At 47.7% G+C, this 20398-nt stretch overlaps 1 protein-coding gene across 2 annotated transcripts in view; it reads right to left on the bottom strand.

Annotated features, from left to right (window-relative positions):
* The window catches only part of PTPN1 (protein tyrosine phosphatase non-receptor type 1), a 55852-nt gene that overhangs the window by 5848 nt on the left and 29606 nt on the right, over positions 1 to 20398 (bottom strand). For both annotated transcript variants that reach the window (XM_037059893.1, XM_037059894.1), the window contains exons 2-5: positions 11720 to 11810; positions 8797 to 8897; positions 6861 to 6959; positions 1498 to 1635 (exon numbers count right to left, since the gene is read on the bottom strand). In XM_037059893.1, coding sequence (XP_036915788.1) covers positions 1498 to 1635; positions 6861 to 6959; positions 8797 to 8897; positions 11720 to 11810 — 429 coding nt within the window. The remainder of the gene's footprint in view (positions 1 to 1497; positions 1636 to 6860; positions 6960 to 8796; positions 8898 to 11719; positions 11811 to 20398) is intronic.

Here is a 20398-nt window from a genome sequence, read left to right as displayed (position 1 = left end):
CAGAGAAAGAAAAACACTTAAAGATATGGTTTAAAAATTGAGAAGAAAACACGTCAAAAGTTGAGTTCTTTCTTTTAGTCCTGAAGACAGTGGGGATTACGTCTTATTTATACCTGGCCTCACAGCAGCCCACCCCTTCCCGAGAAACCCATTCTGGACCCGTGCAAACAGGTCCCCCTAGCGAACGTCAGGCCCCTGAGCAGGCCGCATCTGCCCCGACAGCACAGACCTCTTCTGCTCCACCCAAACCCCATTTCCCTCAGCAAGCAGGAGAAATGTCCTCAAGAGTTTACCAGAAGTCACTCTTAGTACCTTAGTCAGGCTTGCAGATGCTGAAAAGCATTTAGAAAGTCTTCTGCGTAACCCTCCAGGCACATTCCAGCCTGCTGCCAGCACTATTCCTGAAAACCCTCTCAAACCTCTCCATAAATCGATGGCAGGCGACAGGGCTCGAGGCTGGCATCACTGGGAGGGGAGGGGAGAGACAGCACCCAGAGAGGCCGCACTGCCACATTCCTCAAAAGCCACAAGATTTTAACCTGTCCCCTGCCGCGCAGCAACCTACGCTAAGCTCTCCAACTGCAGGGGTTGTGGTGACCGTAAAGCGCCTCAGCTGTGAACGTGACTCCAGAGCAGATCCTTCCTCTTCCTCCCTGCCCCGCAAACGTAGCCCATGCGGTTGCCGTCCCCCACTTCACTCCAGACTGGCCGTCTGTACTGCTCCTCGGGTGATCCCAGGTGACTTCCCCACCCCCCACACCGCGAACCCTTCCCGAGCACACGCACTGACCGGTGCTGCTGCTGCTTCACAGGTACTACCTCCTCCAAACTGACAGCAGAGGAAACAGACAGGGCGAGCCACGCGGCTCTGCCTGGAGTCTGACAGTCTGGCTGATCACCACGACTGAGGGGGTCCCCAGGAGCTGCTCCTTAGCACGTGCCTTGCCATGTTCCAGCACCATCTTTCAGTAATAGTCAGCAGGTGGTGGTAGCAATTCTTCCCCCAACAAAACACCCAAGACCTTACCTAGAAAACCTACACCGGCTATGACACTAGCCTCAGCCCCGGAAGGGCCCCTTTCCCCTCGCTTCAGAAGAAAGAGACTGTGGACTAGGAAAGAAGGCAGCGTGCTCTGCTGGAATTTAACTCGAAGGCCACCCCTTCAAAACCCTCTGTGGTGGCAAAGACAGGAATAGGTAAGCTTTAGGTAAGAAACTCCTTTCTCCCACAAGCCAGTGCCCCCTAGTGTTAAAGTTGAGAGGGAGAGAGCGAGAGCCCTGTGGGAAAGGAGGTACCTATGACCACCTCCCCTCGTGCCCGAGGCACCCTCGCTCACATGGTGAGGAGGCAGGCGAGCTCTGCTCCCCCCAGCGCCAAAGCCACGTTTTGCTCAGGGCAGACAAAATCCACACAAACTGGCCTAGGTAACAGCACCCAAAGGCAAAGGCACCTCAACCGGCAGCTGCCGGAAGTGCTGCGGTGCACGCTGCACTCACCGCAAGGTTCTCCAACTCCAGCTGCCTTACTGTATAATATGACTTAATGTCTTCAGAGATCAGCGTCAATTTCAAATTTGTGTCTTCGAAAACCATTTCTTTTTCTTCTTTTTGTGGCCAGTACTGTGCACATTTTAACTAGGGGAGAAAAATAACACCAAATTATCATGAGCAACGGACTATTTTTCTCAGACAGAGGGTTCGAAGTCTCTTCAATGAGCTTTATAACAGCCCAAAGGCCTGAGGGTTTCGCCCTGGAAAGTCACCATCCACATAACCTGCCTTCCCTTTGGGGAGACGGGAGTCTGTGAAGATTTGGCCAGCCAGTGCTGGTCGTGCAGGCAGGGAGCAGACTTCCAAACCCAGCAGCTCCCTGAGAACCCACACGATGAAGTGTTTGAAGGGTCAGATCCTTTCGTTCCCTATCACCTACCAGGGGAAGCCATAGCGCACAAAAGCTTAGGTCTCTCCCAAAGTACTTTATGTGGCCATTTCAAAGACTGCCAAGAATCTGATCGGTGCTGCTGGCATAGTGAGGACGCTCTGCCCTGGGGAAAATATCAGGCTAATTAAAAACACGGCTGGAAGAGACTCCATGTGAAACACTTGGAAAGGCTGAAGGGCTGTGGTCAAGCAGAAGGCACTGAGCGAAGGCCTGGAGAGGGGCTCCCCCGGGGCCTGGGATCGCACTCGGCCTTGTTCGCTCTTTCCCTCTGGTTGGTTCGGTTCAGGAAAATACTTTTGATGTTCTAGCTGGATAATTTCAGAAACTACTTGATGGCCTTGGTTTAAATGTAACATTAACCTTAGAGCCGGCAAACTCCCAAAGATTTGGTTTCATTTAGAGTTGAAAAGTCAGAATGACTCAAATTTTATGGCACACTTTGCTGGAGCTAAATTTCTGTGCCAGTCACCTACCATTTCTGCTCGCTAATAACTGTTCTGGAAGAAAAGCCAGTGGATGGGGACTAAGCCACAAGATCTATGAGCCGGCAGGATGGACAATCGGCCTAAGCAGAGGGAACCTCAAAGATGCTGTGTCTTCCATGAAACGAAAGATCAGTGTGTGTAAATAGCTCTTTGGGAAATGGTACATATTCAAGACACTTGCGATTCAACATGCATTCGCCCACTCGCCACCTCCGAAGCAAAGGATGACTGTGTCTGAAATGCCACAGTAAGAGGTGGCAGTCCCTCCGGGGCCAACTGTATGTCAGGACAGATTGTTCATGCCCGGCAGTGACAAGGTGGCCCAAGGGAAGGGCTGTGGGGGAACCGCTGTGCATGTGCCATGGGAATTCAGACGAGGTAAGTGTTTCAGGCCGGCTGAGGACACAGGCCCGTTTGAAAGTCTCGGCCACTTTTACCCATGTCACCCCACTCCACAATTGGCGATGAGCTGCCAAAGACGAATGAGGCCCTAGAATGGGGCCAATCTGCCAGCACCAAGGCAACTCTGCCATTCAGGACACCTTGGAAGCGTTACCGACACGGCATGCCTCCTTGTTTGGCCAGAGTAGGTGGGGCAGCTGAAAAGGAGGCTTTAGGAGACCTTTAAAGGAGGCATCTACTCCCAAACTTTGAAGAATTAGACCTGCATAATTCCTTAAGACCCCAGAAACAAAGAGAGTGCCCCGTGTGGGCACCCAAGGCGGCAAGGAGAACGAGAACAGGGCAAAGTGGCAGAGACACAGAATAGCTGGTGGCCACCAAAGAGGCCAGCATTTTCATGTCTCACGGGCAGGGCAGGTGAATTTTTAAAGCTCACCTCTGTAGAGCAAGCGCTCACTTTCAAAATCAAATATAAAGCCCAGTGAATCTCTGTAGCCTGGGTGAAGACCAAGACTCTGGCACTCTACAGCTGAGGAATTCTGGTAGCACTGTGTCAATCAAATGTTTATTTGTGAAAACTCTTAGGCATCTATAGTAACATGCCACACTCTGCTCTGTCATTTCCTGTAGAAATTTTTGTTTGTTTTAGACACACAAAATAAAGCAAAAGAAAGCACAAGCTCACTGTTTCCTGTTATCCTATTAAAGCGACACAGGCGGACTGGAAAGGGGGGTAGTTGGAAAGTGGTCCTCCACCAGGACTCAAACGGAGGCCTTGGACCAGCACGGAAAGCTGAGCAGCAGGGCTGTCCTGGGCCATGAAGGTGATGGGAGAGGGAGAGAGTCCTCGGGACCTTCCACAGCAGATAGGCCAGGCAACTTGAAGAAAAACCTACGGAAGGCATCTGGGCGCCCCTGTAACAGGGGATCTGGCTTTCCCAAAGAATTAGGAACACAGAGAACTAAGCAGAGTATGAGGGATGGAAGAGGCACAAAAGCACCTGAACTCAAACGGCATCTTTAATAGGACTTCAGGAGAGAGACAAAGATCCTATTTCCGGAATAGCGAGGTAACCTCGCCTTGTTTACGTCCCCTGCCAACAACTATCTGCACCCTTACATGTACACCACATTCCAAAATGACACTCCTCAAGCCAGCACTGAAATCAGCCCACTGAGAACTTCGGCCACTTGGATGCCCACAGTCTGACACGCACAATCATTTTCTGCACACTGTTTTCCAGGAAGCACGGGGTCCCAACAGGGTAACAGGCAGGTTTGCCAAAAATAAGAAGAGAACATCCTACACTATTTGGTGGAGGAAGGAAACCAGAAAACAAATGTACATTAAATGGAAACACTCTGCAAGCTGGTTTTACCAGGGGCTGTGAGGATAGTTTATAATTAGATTAGCTGAGCAAATAAGACATTGTTTCTTCTTATAATTTTTCCCAGGCAGCCCCATGGGGGTGATAATGTTGATGCTGAATTGAAAATGTCAGGTCACATGTTGCTTTTCACGCCAATTTTCATGCCCCGACGACCCCGAGTGAAAGGAACTGTCACAAAGGAGAACAGGGACTGCTGCCACGTTACGTCAGTAACGACGACAAAACCAACCAGTCGTGTTTTCGTAACGGCCAACACAGCAACCCAAGGAAACGCCGTTACAGTGGGTCTGCGGTCCGTTTGGGGTCAGCCTGGGGTGGACACAACCCGGAGCAAGGCCTGGTGACGAACACGTAACTGCAGTGCTAAGACACCGCTCCTTGTTGCACCGTGACAACAGCGGCTGAAGCAAACCGTGCAAAACAACAAATAAGTTTTTACCAGAACTTTTGGCAACAAATAAATGAAAAACAAACGCTATCTTATCTGATGATTTTGAATAAATAAGTCTTCATTTAAAACTCCCAACCTTTAACATCATCTAGAACAGTCAACTAGGAACAATTCTGCCTCTCCGGACACTCCAAAGTGTCTGGAGACACTTTTGGTTGCCACAACTGGGAGTGGGACGCAGCGAGTGGCGGGGACCAGAGAGGCTCCCGCCCAAATGTCAGGGGCGCCCAGGCTGAAAGGCCCCTGATGGAAGCGGAGCACCGGCAGAGGCGGCCATTTCACTTTCCCTTGTGGAGAGGGTATGCTATGGAAACTTAATGTTCTGTTTCTTTATTCAAAACTGCTGACAAGAGTGGTGACAGGTGGGGATTCACTGCACATTTGCAACTTCACATTTTACTAATCAAGCCACTGAAGCAGGAAAAAATTTAAATCACTTTCACTGAAAAATTTTTTTCCTAAGAAGCATTAATCAATTTCAACATTCAGGTAAGCACTTCAATATTATTGAGCAAATAAATACTCTCCTTTAAGAATTGGGGACTGAGGCGAAACACATGATCTTAAACATGTGCTTCGGAAGGGGACTCCTGGCTGTAACTGAGACCGTTTCGGGGGGGTGGGGTGGGGGGCTTTGTGGTAAATGCCTCCTGTTTGCACTGCTGAAGTTGCCTTTGATGTGTTACTTCTGTGCACTTTATTTCTACTCCGTGGGGCCATGACTGTGCTTTCTTTGGAGGGGTGGCTTCTCTGGAGCCCTCCCGTCCTTCTGGCAAGCCCTGTCTACATCCCAAGGCGGCCGGAGAGTGAGCGCAGTGCCCGCCGAACCCCGGAGAGCACAGTGCCGGCACCCGGCCTGGCACACAGTTTCCTGCTCCCGAGCGCCCACTCATACAGGTCTCTGGAATCCTGAGCTCACCTTCTTCTGAGGCCTCATCTCTGGGCTGCAGAGCCCCAGCTAAGCTGGCGGTGTCTGGGGAGGAGGGAGAGGCCCAGGGGCATGTGGGGATGTGGCGTCTATTTGCTGTGTCGAATGCCATCCTTGTGCCGGGCAGGCGGGCACTCTCTCGCAGAGGCAGGCCTTTACCAGGCAACCCCGCAGAGTGAGCCATGTGGGAAGGGGCAGCACAAGCCACGGCTGACCAGGCGGGGAAGGGATCTGAGGACGCATGGAAGTGGTGTGAACGTGGGCACTGATTCGGGTCCTTCTCCTAGAGAACACGGCAAGATGGCAGGAAACTTAAAAAAAGAAAAGGTTTGTTCAGACTGGAGTTTGGAGCTGGAGGTGGGACAGTGGGGTCCAAATTAACAAGGGCCCAACCACAACTGGTGCCATGTTTGACCCTACAACCACCTTACATATTACTGGAAAACAGTGTGCAGAAAAACCCCAGAAGGGTTTTCAGCTGGGAAGAGGTGTGGAGAGACTGGGTACAGAAAGATCATTCTGATGTAAGATCAGAACAGAAAGAGGGGTGTGCATGTGGCCTCAGAGACAGATGCCAGGGGTGACGGCCTGGGCAGAGACCTCTAGTCCACGTGCCACCCCAAGGGATGTTTCCAGAGTTGCAAATAACTTGGAAGTTAAGGGTGGTGCAGACCCTGAAGCAAACGTAGAAGCAGACAATGCCCGCGCTGAAGAGCATCTTGGGAAGCCAAGTGGCTGGGATTTCACGGAGGCAAATCCAGAGTCCAGCTGCCCCCACAGTCAGAGGACACAGCAGACACCGCCTTCCCAGATGAAATGATGCTTCCACAGCTCCACGAGGCACGGGCAGCCGTGCGGGGGCCAGAGGGGAGGGCGGCGCAAGCAAACACGCTGAACTCTGGAGAGACTCCCTGACAGGCCGGGGGGAGAGTGGGGGGACAGGGCAATTTCACTTTTGTCCCCCTTTTAACTCACTTATTTATCTGACCTGCTTACAATAAACATGTATTTATACGATACCTTTTAAATTTTTTAAATAAAAAAGGCGGTTCAAAGACATCCAAAAGCAATTCAAAGAAAGACACTTAGACAAACTGTTACCACTGTAACGGACGCACATGCAGACGGATACAAAAGTAGGTGAACCTGGGGGGTGGGCTGGGATGGGAGTAAAAGACAGAAAACTGTACTTGAACAACAATTTAAATAAATAAACAAATAAATGAATGAACAAATAAATGTGGGTGTATATCCAACTTACCGATCCCTTCTCCATCACTCTGTTGAGCATGACCACGCCCCTGCTTTTCTGCTCCCAGACCATCTCCCAAAAGTGACCGCACGTATTAGGCAAGGGGCCCTGCAAACACACAACCCACAGAGTGCATGCCATTTACACGGAAATGTACTGCAGTGTGAGCTCATCACCAACGATTAAGAGGGTAGCAGTGCTTAGCGGCAGACCGGTGGCAGAGGCTGGGACAGGGACCCGCCGCTTGCTGCCTAATGAATGAATGGTCAGTAACCACAATGCTATGTTCTAGAACGTGGTGAAAGGTCATTTCCACGTCTCAGGGCTGGTGCAGGGCTGGTGCAGGGCTGACCAACAGAGGAGAGAAAAGTGCCAACTCTGCTTTCTGGTTGGGGCTGGTTGGCCAAGGGGCTGGCTAGAGAGATTGGGCGAAAATACCACTGCAGGCAACAGGCAGCACCTGGAAGTGATCGGTGGTGATGCTCCAGTGGTCCCGGTTCCAGTTACTTATCTGTGTGCCTGTGGACAAGTCCCTCTGCCTCTCCTATCTCAGCTCCCCAACTACCTCACTTGACTGACCATCTACGCAGAGGGTTCTGAAAGTTAACTCTGTTCACACACATAAAGGCCTCCCCACTGTATCTGGACCAGAGTAAACAACCACTAAAACGTCAGCTATCATTATTACTGTTAATAATGGTAAACCTGACCGCAGACAGCCTTCATCCTTGGACCACGATGCTGACACACAACTGGTTAGTCAGGTGGCCCAAGGGGCATGGGGTCACGGGGGCATGGTGGGGTGACTGCCAAGCAGCTGGCCTGCCTCCCTCTAGCCCACCTGGCAATGGCAGAGATGTTTCCCGGCTACAAGGAAACATCTGCACAAAGGTGTTTTAGTAAGGCCTGGGAGGGACATCGCCCGTGACCTCCATGTCAGAAGGCGTCATCTCCTCCAGCCAGCACTGGGATGGTTTCTGCTCTCACCTATTTTCATCCAAACTCCCCGTATTCTTTACGTGTTTGCCCTGGAATCTCACGCCCTCCCTGCCCACGCAAACCCTCAGTGTTCTCATTCTTCCCTGAACTCGCCCCAGTCATGGGGTGTGGGGGTGAGGACAGGGGGCAAATGTTTCCACATGTTCCCATGGTGATTTCCTTGCTCCATCTGACTTGATACACCCTGCATGTCTTTGCTTTGGGCTTCTTAACCCCACACCAAACTTGAAAGGCTGAACTCAGGGTGTAAGACTTGGCTTCTTCTACAAAGAGAAGTTCCCAAGAAGCCACTTTTGCCTCAACCTCTTCTTCACCAGGGGAACCCACCAGGGGTTTCCCTCCTCGTCACCGCACCCCAGCCCTCCCCAACCACCCCAGAGGTGCTAGGTAAAGGCCTGTCCCTACTCACACACCGGGGACTCACTCCACAGCCTCGCAGAAGTGACACTGCGTGGCTAACATTCCACACCAATTGGGAGGCGTCTGGGCCGATTTGGTTATGGACAAGGGAGCAGGAACAGGACAAAAAGGGACAGAGAAGAAGGGCCACAGTGCGTACGCCCTCCTCCCGCCCCATGGCCCAAAGCAGCCCTTTGTTCATAGTGCTTTCTGGCTTCCCCATCATTTTAATTTCCAAATATTAGGCAGAATCCTGATGTTCACACTCACCCTACAACCCAAAGCCATGGGTTATTTGAAATTAGAAAACAAAAAGAGAGAAACTTAGACTGTTTAGACCACTTTACAGGTAACAGATTAAGACTTGAGAAAATTCATCAAAAAGAAAGTCCTTTATCCCGATTCTCAGATACCCATTGTTGTTGGGTCATATACCAGTAAATGTTTCACAGGAAGAACAATTATTAAACTACTTTTATGATTCTTTGCATCAAGATGCCAAAAGCTGACGGGAACATTAGAAAAGTTCAGACGATCCCGGGTTTACCTGAGTAAGAATGTAACTTCTTTGCGCTTCTTCCATCTTTATCAAACTAGCATTGATGTAGTCGTTATCTTCTTGATGCAGTTTAATCCGACTGTGGTCAACTGAAAGGCAAACCAGGGGTTAGTCCCGGGTGACCCGAGTGTCCGCACAGGCAATGCACCCTCAGGGAAAGCAAAGACGGGGTGGTGGCGGCACTAAGGGCGTTCACAGGGGATAGCCTGCTTTTAACTTGAGACCGGGCATCCAGACGGGGATAACTCGCACTTTCAGCAAGGCTCCTGGAGTGTCTGAAACTTAATGCTGAACAGCAGCAGAGGCAAACCGCACTAAAGCGTGGACTGGGTCCTATCTGGGAGAGCTGTTCTCAGGCCGTATCTTCCCACGGCACTTACTGCTGTCCTCACAACTTGGCAGGCTGGGGAGGGGGTCGCAAGAGATCTGTTTTCTGATGCCTAATACCGGGTGGGGCAAAGGCAGGTCTACAGTTGTTCATATAGAAAACAACATAATAATTAATAAGTAGATAATACAGGAATAAACTCTGTTTCATGGACTCAAACTGTACACCTACTTTCACCCCTCTGTATATATACTTTCATAGGTAGGATTTACAAGCACACCTCAACTTAACCTACATCTAAAGGCTTAAAGATTAAACGGCCTAAATATACAACAGTGTGAAAAGTCACAGCTTGAATTCGGTTTTTAAAGTTCAAGCATAACATTTTTAAATGATTCTAAATCTTTCAAAGTCAGACTCTGTTATGATCAAAAACATCTGAAAGATAGTTTACCTGAAAAAAGTAACTTTTGAGTCCAAAACACTGAAACTGTATTAAATGGAACTGGCAGAATAGTTTTTAAAAATAAACTCATTCGGAAGCTCTGCCCCAGAGCCACCTGTTCCCCTCCAACCACGACTCTGTCACAGGCACGATGGGTCCCCCAGGGCCACTTTCCTGAGCCTGCCAGTGCAGCTAACAAGAGCAGACGGGCATCGCCACTTCGGGTACAACGCAAAGGATGATGAACTGAGGTGACCCCCCGTAAGCAGGACCTTCTCCCTAAGCCCACGGGAAAGGAAAGGTAAGCAGGGACCAGTGGTTTGGGGCTTTTTGTTCTAAGAATCCCCAAGAGACGCTCTGGAAAATTAAGCAGTATTTGGAACACGGCTTCTCCTTGTGGAGGGCTAATGCAAACCAAAATGCTTTGGTAACATGTGCGTGGATCATGGAGATAAAAGACCTCAACAATATTACTGAGTGGCATTGGCGGGCTCTGTGAGCGGGTTCCCACGGCACTGGACGGCCTTGGGCAGGGTCCTCCACTTGCCAAGTGGAAGATAACAAGATCCCTTCTACCTTGACCCTTTCCCCCGGTCCCTACAACCTTAAATGCACATTGCTTCTTCTACTGGGGAGTGGAGGTAGGGGAAACAGGAAAAAAATGTGAGAGCCGAGACTGGGGGTGGAAAGTTTCACGATGTTTCCCTGGAAGAATGTTTTAGATGCTTTTTTTTCTCTGTAAAACTGGCTCATAAAATCATTTGGACAAGCACTGATCAAAGATGTAGGAAAGGAGTACCGAGCACACTGTCTAAAGGAGACGCTTCTAAAGGAGCACGCCCTCCGCCACGCCGCTGCCTAGACGTGCTGCCTCAAGGGCCGCAGGTGTCGGGGCACGGCCGTCTGTCACCCGATGAGCTAACATGGCACTTTGGAAGTTGCCGGCGTGTGCCTCCATTCAGTCAGTGACGAGCTCCACTGCCACCAGCACCCAGAGAGAGACGCTGGGCTACAAGGCCGATGTCCCTGTATTTCATCTTCACACAATCCAACAGATCGGCGTGACGGCTGCTTTACTGGCGGTCAGAGGAGACCAACGCGCCCAAAGGCGCCGCCGAGCTTTAAGTGGCAGGCCGGGACATGGGCAGGCGGCGTGGCAGTGGTCAGAGGCAGGCTCTCCGCACCAATCCGGGTCCGTCTCCACTCCCCTCCCAGGAACCTGGGCTGTGCAGTCCAGGGCGGGAGGCACTGCGGGCTCTCCCGCAGAGGGCACCGAAAGCCACCACCCACAGCCACGGGGGCAGTGAGACCCAGGAGGCGAGCAGGAAGCGCCTGTCTGAGGAATGACCCACAGAGTCCTCTACCCTGGCAGAGAAGACCGCCACAGGAGTGTCGGCAGCTACAGCCATCACTGACCAGCGGTGTCTAAAACCCCCGAGGTAAGTCGCAGAGGCTCTGCTGGCCGGCAGGAGATGGTGAAGTTCACGTTCTTTCCTCAGTTCCAGCGCGTCTTGCCTTATATACACTCTGACGTGTTTACTTATTTACTTTCAAGGTTCTCAGCAGACTGAGAGCCACGTGCTCAGGAGGCAGGGGAGCTGCCAAGGGCCAGCAGGCAGAGCGAGAGCTGATGGCAGGACAGAGCTAGAAACAGGATGGCGGCAGGGTGGAGGGCGGGTGGGACTTGACACGCAGAGCGGACTCGAGCCTTTCGTGGAGGGGTGAGCAGCTCCCCCCAAATGCCTGCACAGGGCACCCCTACACTTCAATACGAGGTTCGGGGTCCAAGAATACTGCTGCTGAGTCACCCAGAAAAGGTTATATTATATTGGCTCTACTCTGCTTCAGCTGGTAGGAAAATGATTCATCAGAAAAACAGTCAAAGCTAAAAAAAAGTGCTCTGAACTTAGCTGAATTTTCCAGAAACTGAAACCTTACCCTTCTACAATGGCAGAAAAACGAACCATTCCTGTAAGTCTCTAATGTCTTTGTTAGAGGAAACAATCAAGTCATAAACCTCTGTTGCTCTCGCTTTACTACCGAACGCCAGGGTGAGGAGTCTCGACTGGGAGGCCCTGCCGCTGAGCAGAACCTGCAGGAAGAACAGTGAGACCGGTAACCGTGATATGAATACTTACAGGGACTGACATCTCTGTACCTGTTTCGGTTTTTGTTCTTGGGAAGCTTGGCCACTCTGCAAGGGAAGTCACTGGCTTTGTGTCGGATATCCTACGAGAGAAGGATAAAGAGTTCTCTTTTCAAATTGCTGGCATCGGGAATTCATCCAGACACTGAACCGAGCGTGGGCGACGTGCCAGGCGCTGAGGGAGACCCAGCGCAGAAACAGACATCAAAGAGAGCCAGGCTGTGTGGGAAACTCAAGGTGACGATTCAGAGGCATGTACAAGGTCATGAGAGAAAAAGAGAAGAGGAACAACCCCACGCCTGGCGTAGGAGGAAGTGACATGGGGCCGGGAACTGGACGCATGGGGAAGAGGGCACAGAGATGGAAGGTGTGTGTGCGGGCTGCGGGGGACTCCACTCAGGAACACCCAGCAAGCAAAGGCACAGGGCTGAAGTTCACATCTAGTGCAAGGAGCAGTGAGTGGGCTGGTGGGGCTGAATGACAGACGGCTGGACCACACAGGTGGGTGGGCCAGGCCTTGGAGAGCCTTGGACGTCAGACCTGCAAGTTCCCCTGTAACTTTTATAAAGGTACTGTTATTAAGAGCAGATAAAAGGCACTTTATGCCCGCAACCTATCCAACTGCTTTCCTAGGAGACAGTAAACAAACCCCATTACATCCAAATGTCAGAAAGAAGTACCTGCATCACACCTCCTGCTAGGCTGACAACACAGGTCCAGTCGTTCCCCCCAGAACACCACCATAATCGCATTCAAAAAGCTCTCCTTTTTAATTTCAATTTTATTATTAAAAGACAAACACACACAACAATGTGAATGCACTTAATGCCACTAACTGTACACCTAAAAATGGTTATAATAATAAATTTTGTCATGTGTATTTTACAACAATTAAAAAAAAGACAAACCCACAAAGGGAGAACGGGGAGAAGAAAACAGCAACAGAATTTTGGAAGCTGGAAATCAGACTGATTAGGAGCTGCCGAGACTTACAGAGCAGCAGCGGGGAAAGCAGAGCACCACCCTGATTTCCAGGGCAGAAGCCTCCACGGGCTCAGGCGGGCCCGCCTCAGGAAAGGGGGGTGGGGCTCATTACAGAGGGTGTCTGTCAAGGGTGGAGCTGTCCCAAAGGAGCAGGATCTCCGCCCACCCTGCTTCCCCTCCTGCCGCCTGCAGACTGCTGCCTCAGGAGTCTGCAGAAACCTGGAAATTTTCTGGAAAATGTGTATCAGGAGGTAGAGTGCTCTCTAGGTTATGGAAGAGTGAAGACCAAAAGACGCCATCACCACGGTGTGCAACGGGCAACTCCCCCGAAGGCCCTGGGGCTGGAACAGCACTGAAAGCCTCCTCCACCTGCTCAGAGCTCGCAGGTGGCTTTGCAAGCTCCAGCTTGTCATCGTGCGAGGACAGCCGCTGGTGACAAGGTGTACGAGGAAAGCCTCTAAAGTGAAAGAGATTTACAAGGAAAAAAAGAAATAGGAAAAAGCCGTTTTAATAAACCACAGAGAAAAGAAAGCTTTAAAAATATATACTAACGTACTAAGAAAGATAAGAAAAGATAATATACTCAGAAAGATAAGATATTGTATCCATGAATTAAGAACAGGATGTTACATAAAATAAACAAAAAATGTCACCTGGAACTTAAAAATGAGATAGCAAAAATGATAAGCTTAATTAAAGAGTCAGAAGATAAAGACAGAAGTTTTCTCAGAAAGTAAAGTCAAACAAACAAAAAAGCAACCACAATAGAAAAGTAGGCAAAACAAAACACACAAAAAAGAAAACATCAAAAAATAGTTTGAGAGAATCTTCCAGACTCACCAAGTGCTCACCATAATGCTAAAAGCAGACCCACTCCAGGACACATTGATTTGTCATTCCAGAATCCTGTCATTTCAGAATCCTGAAATCCTTAAATTTCTGTAAATTTCCACGAAGAAAAAGACAAATCACCTTCAAAGGGAAAGGTGATCAGAATGGCTTCAGAGTTTGCTAGGAGAACACTGAAAGCTAGACCACAACGGAGCAATGCCTTCAAAATTCTGAAGAAAAATAATTTCTAGCCTAGAATTCTACATGTACCCCAATAATCAAGTGAGAAAGGACAATAAGAACATTTCCAGATACACATGACCTCAAAAACTCCACCGCCCACGCTCCCTTTGCTCGGCAATCCACGGGAGCATGTTTTCTACCTAAGGGGAGATCAATCAAACAGAAAGATGTAAGACTTACAAGGAAAACAAATCTGACATAAGAGCAAAGGCGAAGGAAATTTACTCAAAAAGCGTGGGAGGAGGAGCTCCCAGGGTGGCACCCACGTGCAGACCTCGGAGGCACGCAGGCCAGATTAAAACTCAGAGACAGATGTATCAACACCACATCCTTGTACCAAATGTGACCGAAAGGACCAGAGACAGGTGAGGGAAAGACCTGAAGTCTACAAAGAGGGAATTCCACCGAGAAGAAAAGCAAAGGAAGCTTCAAGAGGACATGGCTGCGTGTGGCAGGCCTTGGGCCCAATTGCACGGGAGAGAAGGACGGGGTCTGTAGGGGCCGTTTCAAAGGTGAAACGGCGACCGCTCAAACATGCTCTGTGCGGTACAGCAGCCACTAGCCACGACGGCCGCCGAGAGCTGGGGGCACGGCCAGTCTGAAGAGAGAGGCTGCATAAAGTATGGAACATATGCTGGGTGCTGATGACTCAGTGCTAAGAAGAAGAAAATAAAATGTCTCAGATATTCTAAATATTGTTTGTTGAAATGACATGTTGAACATATTGGGTTAAGTCAAATATATTCATCTCATTTGCTTCTTTTAACCTTTTTCATGGTGACTAATAGAAAAGGTAAGATTACATACAAGGTCTTCCGGAAAAAAGTTCAGCCATTGTTAATGTAAGGAAAACGGTTTGCACAATATTGATGTAACCTGGCAGCCAAGGAGAGCAGACTGGAATACACATGCATGGACAACGATGGCTTCACTGTACTCGTCAGTGGGGCGGTAGACACTGTTGAGTGAGTGTGTGTACTGTGTGGCAGTCACATTCAAAATGACTGAGTGAGCAGAGCAATGGGTCTGCATCGAATTTTCTGCTAAGCTTGAACATTCCTCTGCAGAAACTACTCCGATGACTCAGAAGGCCGCAGCTATGGGCAGCTGGTGACTGGCAGCTTCATCACGACAACGCACCTGCTCATGCATCACGTCTCGTGCAGAGTTTTTTGGCGTCAAATAACATCGAATTGCCCAGGTGACTAAGCCTCTTTACAGCCCAGACTTGGTGCCCTGACTTCTGGGTTTTCCCAAAACTAAAATCACCTTTGAAAGGGAAGAGATTTCAGACCATCAATGAGGTTCAGGAAAATACAATGGGGCAGCTGATGGTGATTGGGAGGACTGTGTGAGGTCCCAAGGTGCCTACTCTGAAGGGGGCTGAGGCGTCATTGTCCTGTGTACAATGCTTCCTGTATCTTGTTCGGCAAATGTCTCTATTTTTCATACTGCATGGCTGGATACCTTCTGGACAGACCTCACAGAAGGGTTGCATTGTGTTTCTATCACACAGCTCTAAGTGACCTCGTGGAAAATTGTTCTGAGAGGCTACCAGAAGGTCTGGGAAGAATTAGCAATGGGCAGAAAAAAAGAAAACTAATGCAAATGAAAAGCACAAGGCAGTTATTAACTGTAGCAAAATTTTCCAAAAGGAAGCACAACGGCACAACACTCCCTGTGACTGCTACAGGCGAGTAACGCAGTACTGCTGGTTTTACTAGACAGTGCACTGTACTGGGAGGGTGGCGAGGGGAAGCAGAGGGGAGGAAAAGCAGGACATGGCTGTTTAAGAAAAGACAATTCACTTTAGCAAAGGCCTAGATGAGTGACTCAAACACGTTCCTTAGAGATGTGGATGCATACGAGCTCGCACCAGGAGTCGAAAATGGTCCTGCGGGGAGAAGAGACTGGGGAAGGGCCTGGGGGGTGGGCAAGCCAGTGCCTGGATTTTATTACGAACCTGTTCTGGTGCTGTTTGTCTCTGTAAGACATGTGTGTATTTAACTTGGACTAAAAAGTTTTTAAAAATGTCCACATCCTACAATTCTACTTATTTAAAAACCTACAAAATGGCTGGGAGGAGCTTTTCACTCATGCTAGAGATAAGCCAATAATTTAATAGCATGATGATAGATTATAAACCTATCTGAGATTAAACAAATTAATCTACAGTAACATATACATCACATCTTTTATAGATGAGAGTAAGCTTTCAGGGAAATGCCACAGGACACAGGACATAACTTTAAGGAATGAAAATCAAAGTCTTTAGCAGGTTGTTCTACACATTACTTGGAAACATTTAGCCATAGATACAAATTCTGCCTCGTGAGTCTGTGAGTCCAGCTGGCGTGACTGGATAACGATGGAAGAAATAATTAGTAATGTGGATACACTGTCACATACTAAGTAAGCAAGCACCCAAATATCCATAGTAGCGTGCAAGTGATTCAATTCAGCTAAAGGATTACTAATATGCACTTTTATGGGGCTACAGAGAGAGGGAGAGAAAGTAAAACCTGGATAGGTCACCTAATAAAGGGAAAAATTAAGAGGTGTTTAAACAATAGTTTTTTAAATATAGATTTTAGAACTGAGGTATACTCAGAGTAAAATGCACACATACTAAGTATGTAGTTCAGTAAGTTTTTCTAATTAACTCTGAGGTATAACTTACAAATAATAAAAAATACCCTTTTAAGTGTTTCTCTATTTTAGAATGGCCTCTGGGAAATATATGCTGGCTCTGAATGCAAGTGCTTACATTTCATTTAGTTAAAAAAAAAAAGCCAGAATTATAGTCTTAAAATTGAGGAGTGATAAACTATCTTTAAAATTAAAGGTAATTACCACCCTGACTGGTGTGGCTCACTGGACTGAGTGCCAGCCCCTAAACTGTAAGGCTGGCGGTTTGATTCCCCGTTAGGGCACAAGCCTGGATTTGCGGGCCGGGGGCCCGTCAGAGGGGCGAACAAGAGGCAACCAGTTGATGTTTCTCTCCCTCTCTTTCTCCCTCCCTCCTCCTCTCTCTGAAAATAAATTTTAAAAATCTTTAAAAAATAAAGGTAATTACCAATAGTGGTTTAGAAGAAAGTAAGTAAACTACAATGCCATAATATTTTATACAGAATTACAGCAAAACAAGATTCCTATATTCTAAAACTACCAAAGGTAGACTTAACCTTCCAACAGCTCCAGGAGGAGATTGCTCACTTCCTCCACAAGCATAAAATATCCTACTAGACCTTTATTATATTGATCTAGGAGTAACAACTAGCCCACCAAGTATGTAAAATTTCCACAAACTGAAATAAAAGAAAGCCTTAAAACTGCTGATGAGAAGCTGAACGCTACATAAAGTTAGGAGTCAAGCCAAAAAGGAAATCACAAATTTGCCATGGAACAGGTTCCCAGAACCATGCTCTAAATAAAAACGAAGAACAATTCCAGAGTCATTCAAATGCACCTCGGCATTTCAGCGGTGGGATGGCACCGACTTAACACGAGGGCGTAACAGGATTATGATCGAGTTCTGGTAACAGAATGAACTCATGCCCAGAGTGAATTAATTTCTGTATTTGTTCCGGAAAGCTCATTATCCATTATTCAAATGCCTCCCAAATCCAATTAGGCAAAAAGTCAAACAGGTGAAAAGCTGTCAACTTCTGATCTCAGATTTCTGTTTTTCCAGAAAACACAAAGGCACAGAAGCCAGTGCAGCCTGCAGAAATACGTCCATGTTTACGGTAAGTCCTTCAGTGGGTTCAGCAGAGAAGTTCTGGCTTTAACACCCCTCTCTTTAGTCTCCCAAGTGGCTGAATGTCCCGCATTCGTTCTGTGGTAAAACGCATAATTCATTTTAAAATTCGGACAGGTGACAAGGTAGAGAGAGCACACTGCACCCCTTCAGCAGTGGGAATCTGAGAAGAAGGGTCTGGGTTCTCACCTCTCCACCCCTCCCAGCTCATGCCCACGCCCCGAGTTAAGTGCTCGACTTTGCTGACTGAATTAATGAACAGTTCTCAAGGCTCCCAAAGTTCCAAGTCCTTGATTCTATTCCCAATATGCTTCACTGTATGAAACAAGTGTTCCTGAAAGGGAACACGTTTAAGCAAATGTCGGGTCCAATCCCATTTTCTTGTTATAATTACTGGCTACAGAATGGAGGTTACTGGAACAATAGTAACAAATATTATTATTTTGCTTTATAAATGGGCCACACAGCCCCCTGATAAGACAGCTCCAAAATACTACAATATGGATTCAAAGAAGAAAGAGTTATTTTTAAATAGTTTGGACAGTGATATGTTTTAAGTCTCAAGGAAGAAAAAATTCCAATGACACCTTCTATTCAGTAGGCCTGTGGGGAATGCCAAAGTCCCTCAACACCTTAAACATCTTCTATGCTCCCCTCACCCCATTTTGCAAATGGTTCCCTAATTTGATTGTCTGAGCTGTTACCTAGTACTTGCCGGCAGCTGCTGGCTCTCAGAAATGGACGGAGGTAGCTGGAGTGAAGGGAAATGCAGAAGTACAGTAAAGGCAATCATCTAAAGTGCAGTAAGGGAGCACACGGGTGCGCTTCCTGGAACTCTAGCAGAAGTTGCCGCTGAACAGGGAGATATATATAGAGATGGGGGAGGTGGTGTTGGTCTCAACTTTTAGAAACCAAACCTTCAAACTAGCATGCGTTGAACAAAACTTGTTAATCATAAATCTCATTACGAATGAGAACATAAGATTTCTACATAACAAATGAGAACTATACAAATAATCAGAGGTTAAATGTCTGTCAAAGTTGAAAGCAAGGCTGTATCCTTTATATATGAAAATTAATGGAACAGTGTAATTTACTACAAAAACCTTAGAAAAATATTTTTATTATATTGCAAATGCAAGAAGTTGCATACTCAATAAGACAGATAATAAAGAAAAATGCTTAAAATTTAGCTAACCAATACCAACCTTGTTTTGGCTTAAAATTTTAAATGATTATGTAGTGAATTTTAAAAAATGCTGGAAAGGAAGCCAAGCACCTAAGAATCCTCTGTGGTAGCTACAAGAGACACGGAGAGAGGGGGAGGAGGCCACGAAAGCGATCAGCACTTACGGCAGCAGGATGTGCCCACTGTCCCTGCCAGAGCCGGGGGAGCGTTGGGTCATCCTGCACACTGCTCTGGGCCCAGGTTAAGAGATAATGGAGTTACAAATCACTAACAGGACAGTTACACACATTTGGAAAACGACATGGAAAAAGCATAATCAAATTGCTTTACGAATTCCCCACAAATGAGAGGATGAGCGCAGGCACGGGAGGTATGAAACCCCTGCGTGGAGCTGGCACGGGAACATCTGGTGCAGACGGTGGGACTGATTTCACGCTCTGATGTCCACCCTCTGCCTGGAACACAAAGCAGTAGTCCATTAAATACGGAGCAAAGCACAAAGGCACAGAGCTGGGCTCAAAAATAGAACCAGAACAAATGAAAAGGAAACAAAAGGCCTCCCACTCGAAATGATCTGTAAGAACTGAATCATTTTGAGCCAAAAAAACCAGAAGATAACTAGTTCTGAAAAAGCCATCCAACACAACAGCTAGAACAATAAACCTACTCCCACATGAAATTTATTGTATAGCCCATCAGGCACTTTAAAAATACATAAATCAGGGATAAAGGAACCATGTGTAAAAAAACGTTATGAATAAAAACAGGGAGAACTACAGCCAGAATAAGTAGATAGGAAAGAACAAATAAGATTTTGGAAATGAAGTTGACTGTCACTGAAATTTAAAAAATATTTCTCGCCAGAGAAGGCACACACTACACTGAACACAGTTGCTACACTGAACACAGTTCAAGGATGAGTAATTAAAGGCTGGCACAGAGGGATGCCACATGGAGAATGAGGAAGCAAGAAGGAACAGGGCACAGAGAGGCCCAGGCGCGCACCCCAAAGCTGTCAGCCCAGACACGCTAGGGTGAGGGTAAAGCCGCACAATCCTAAGGACACAGAATCTTCAAAATAAATTACAGTATCTTTTGGCGGCTTAATAGAGCTTTAAGACCGTCACTTACTTAATTTTTAACAACCCTATGGTTATGCAACCGAATTGTTCACAAAGAGGTATAAAATTGCTTTTTCAAGTGTCACTGACTTTACACCTTATTTTTACAGTCTTTAATAGTATCTGTTTTTTTTTCATCACTTATGTTTTCTGTTTAACGTCATGAATTTCACCTTGGGCAAAAATCAATAGGTAGAAAATGAATCAGACTTACAGTAATTGATGTCAATAAAACATATTGGAACCAGTATCTGTTTAAATGCTGAGAACCACAGAACTCACAAATCTATTCCTGTAAAAGAAGTGTCTAAAAAATTGAATCTACTTTCACTTCTGTTTTGTTTACCTTCTGCTTTCCATAAGGACAGCCGAAGTGTCTCGGGCCCTGTCTCGGGAACGGGGCGCAGCTGGCGAGGCGCACGAGTGGCCGGCAGACACCTGGATGGAAGTGAGAGGTTTGCACCTTCCTTTCCAGGGAGTCGACTGCCGACCACCAGCTTCCCCTCTCCATGGTCGGTTTCCCTGCGCTCGGTGGTCACAGGG

Source organism: Sturnira hondurensis, unplaced genomic scaffold, assembly GCF_014824575.4.
Source record: "Sturnira hondurensis isolate 20B ecotype Veracruz unplaced genomic scaffold, ASM1482457v3 Scaffold0011378, whole genome shotgun sequence".
Classification (NCBI taxonomy): Eukaryota; Metazoa; Chordata; class Mammalia; order Chiroptera; family Phyllostomidae; genus Sturnira; species Sturnira hondurensis.
This window is presented reverse-complemented; position numbering and strand designations above follow the sequence as displayed.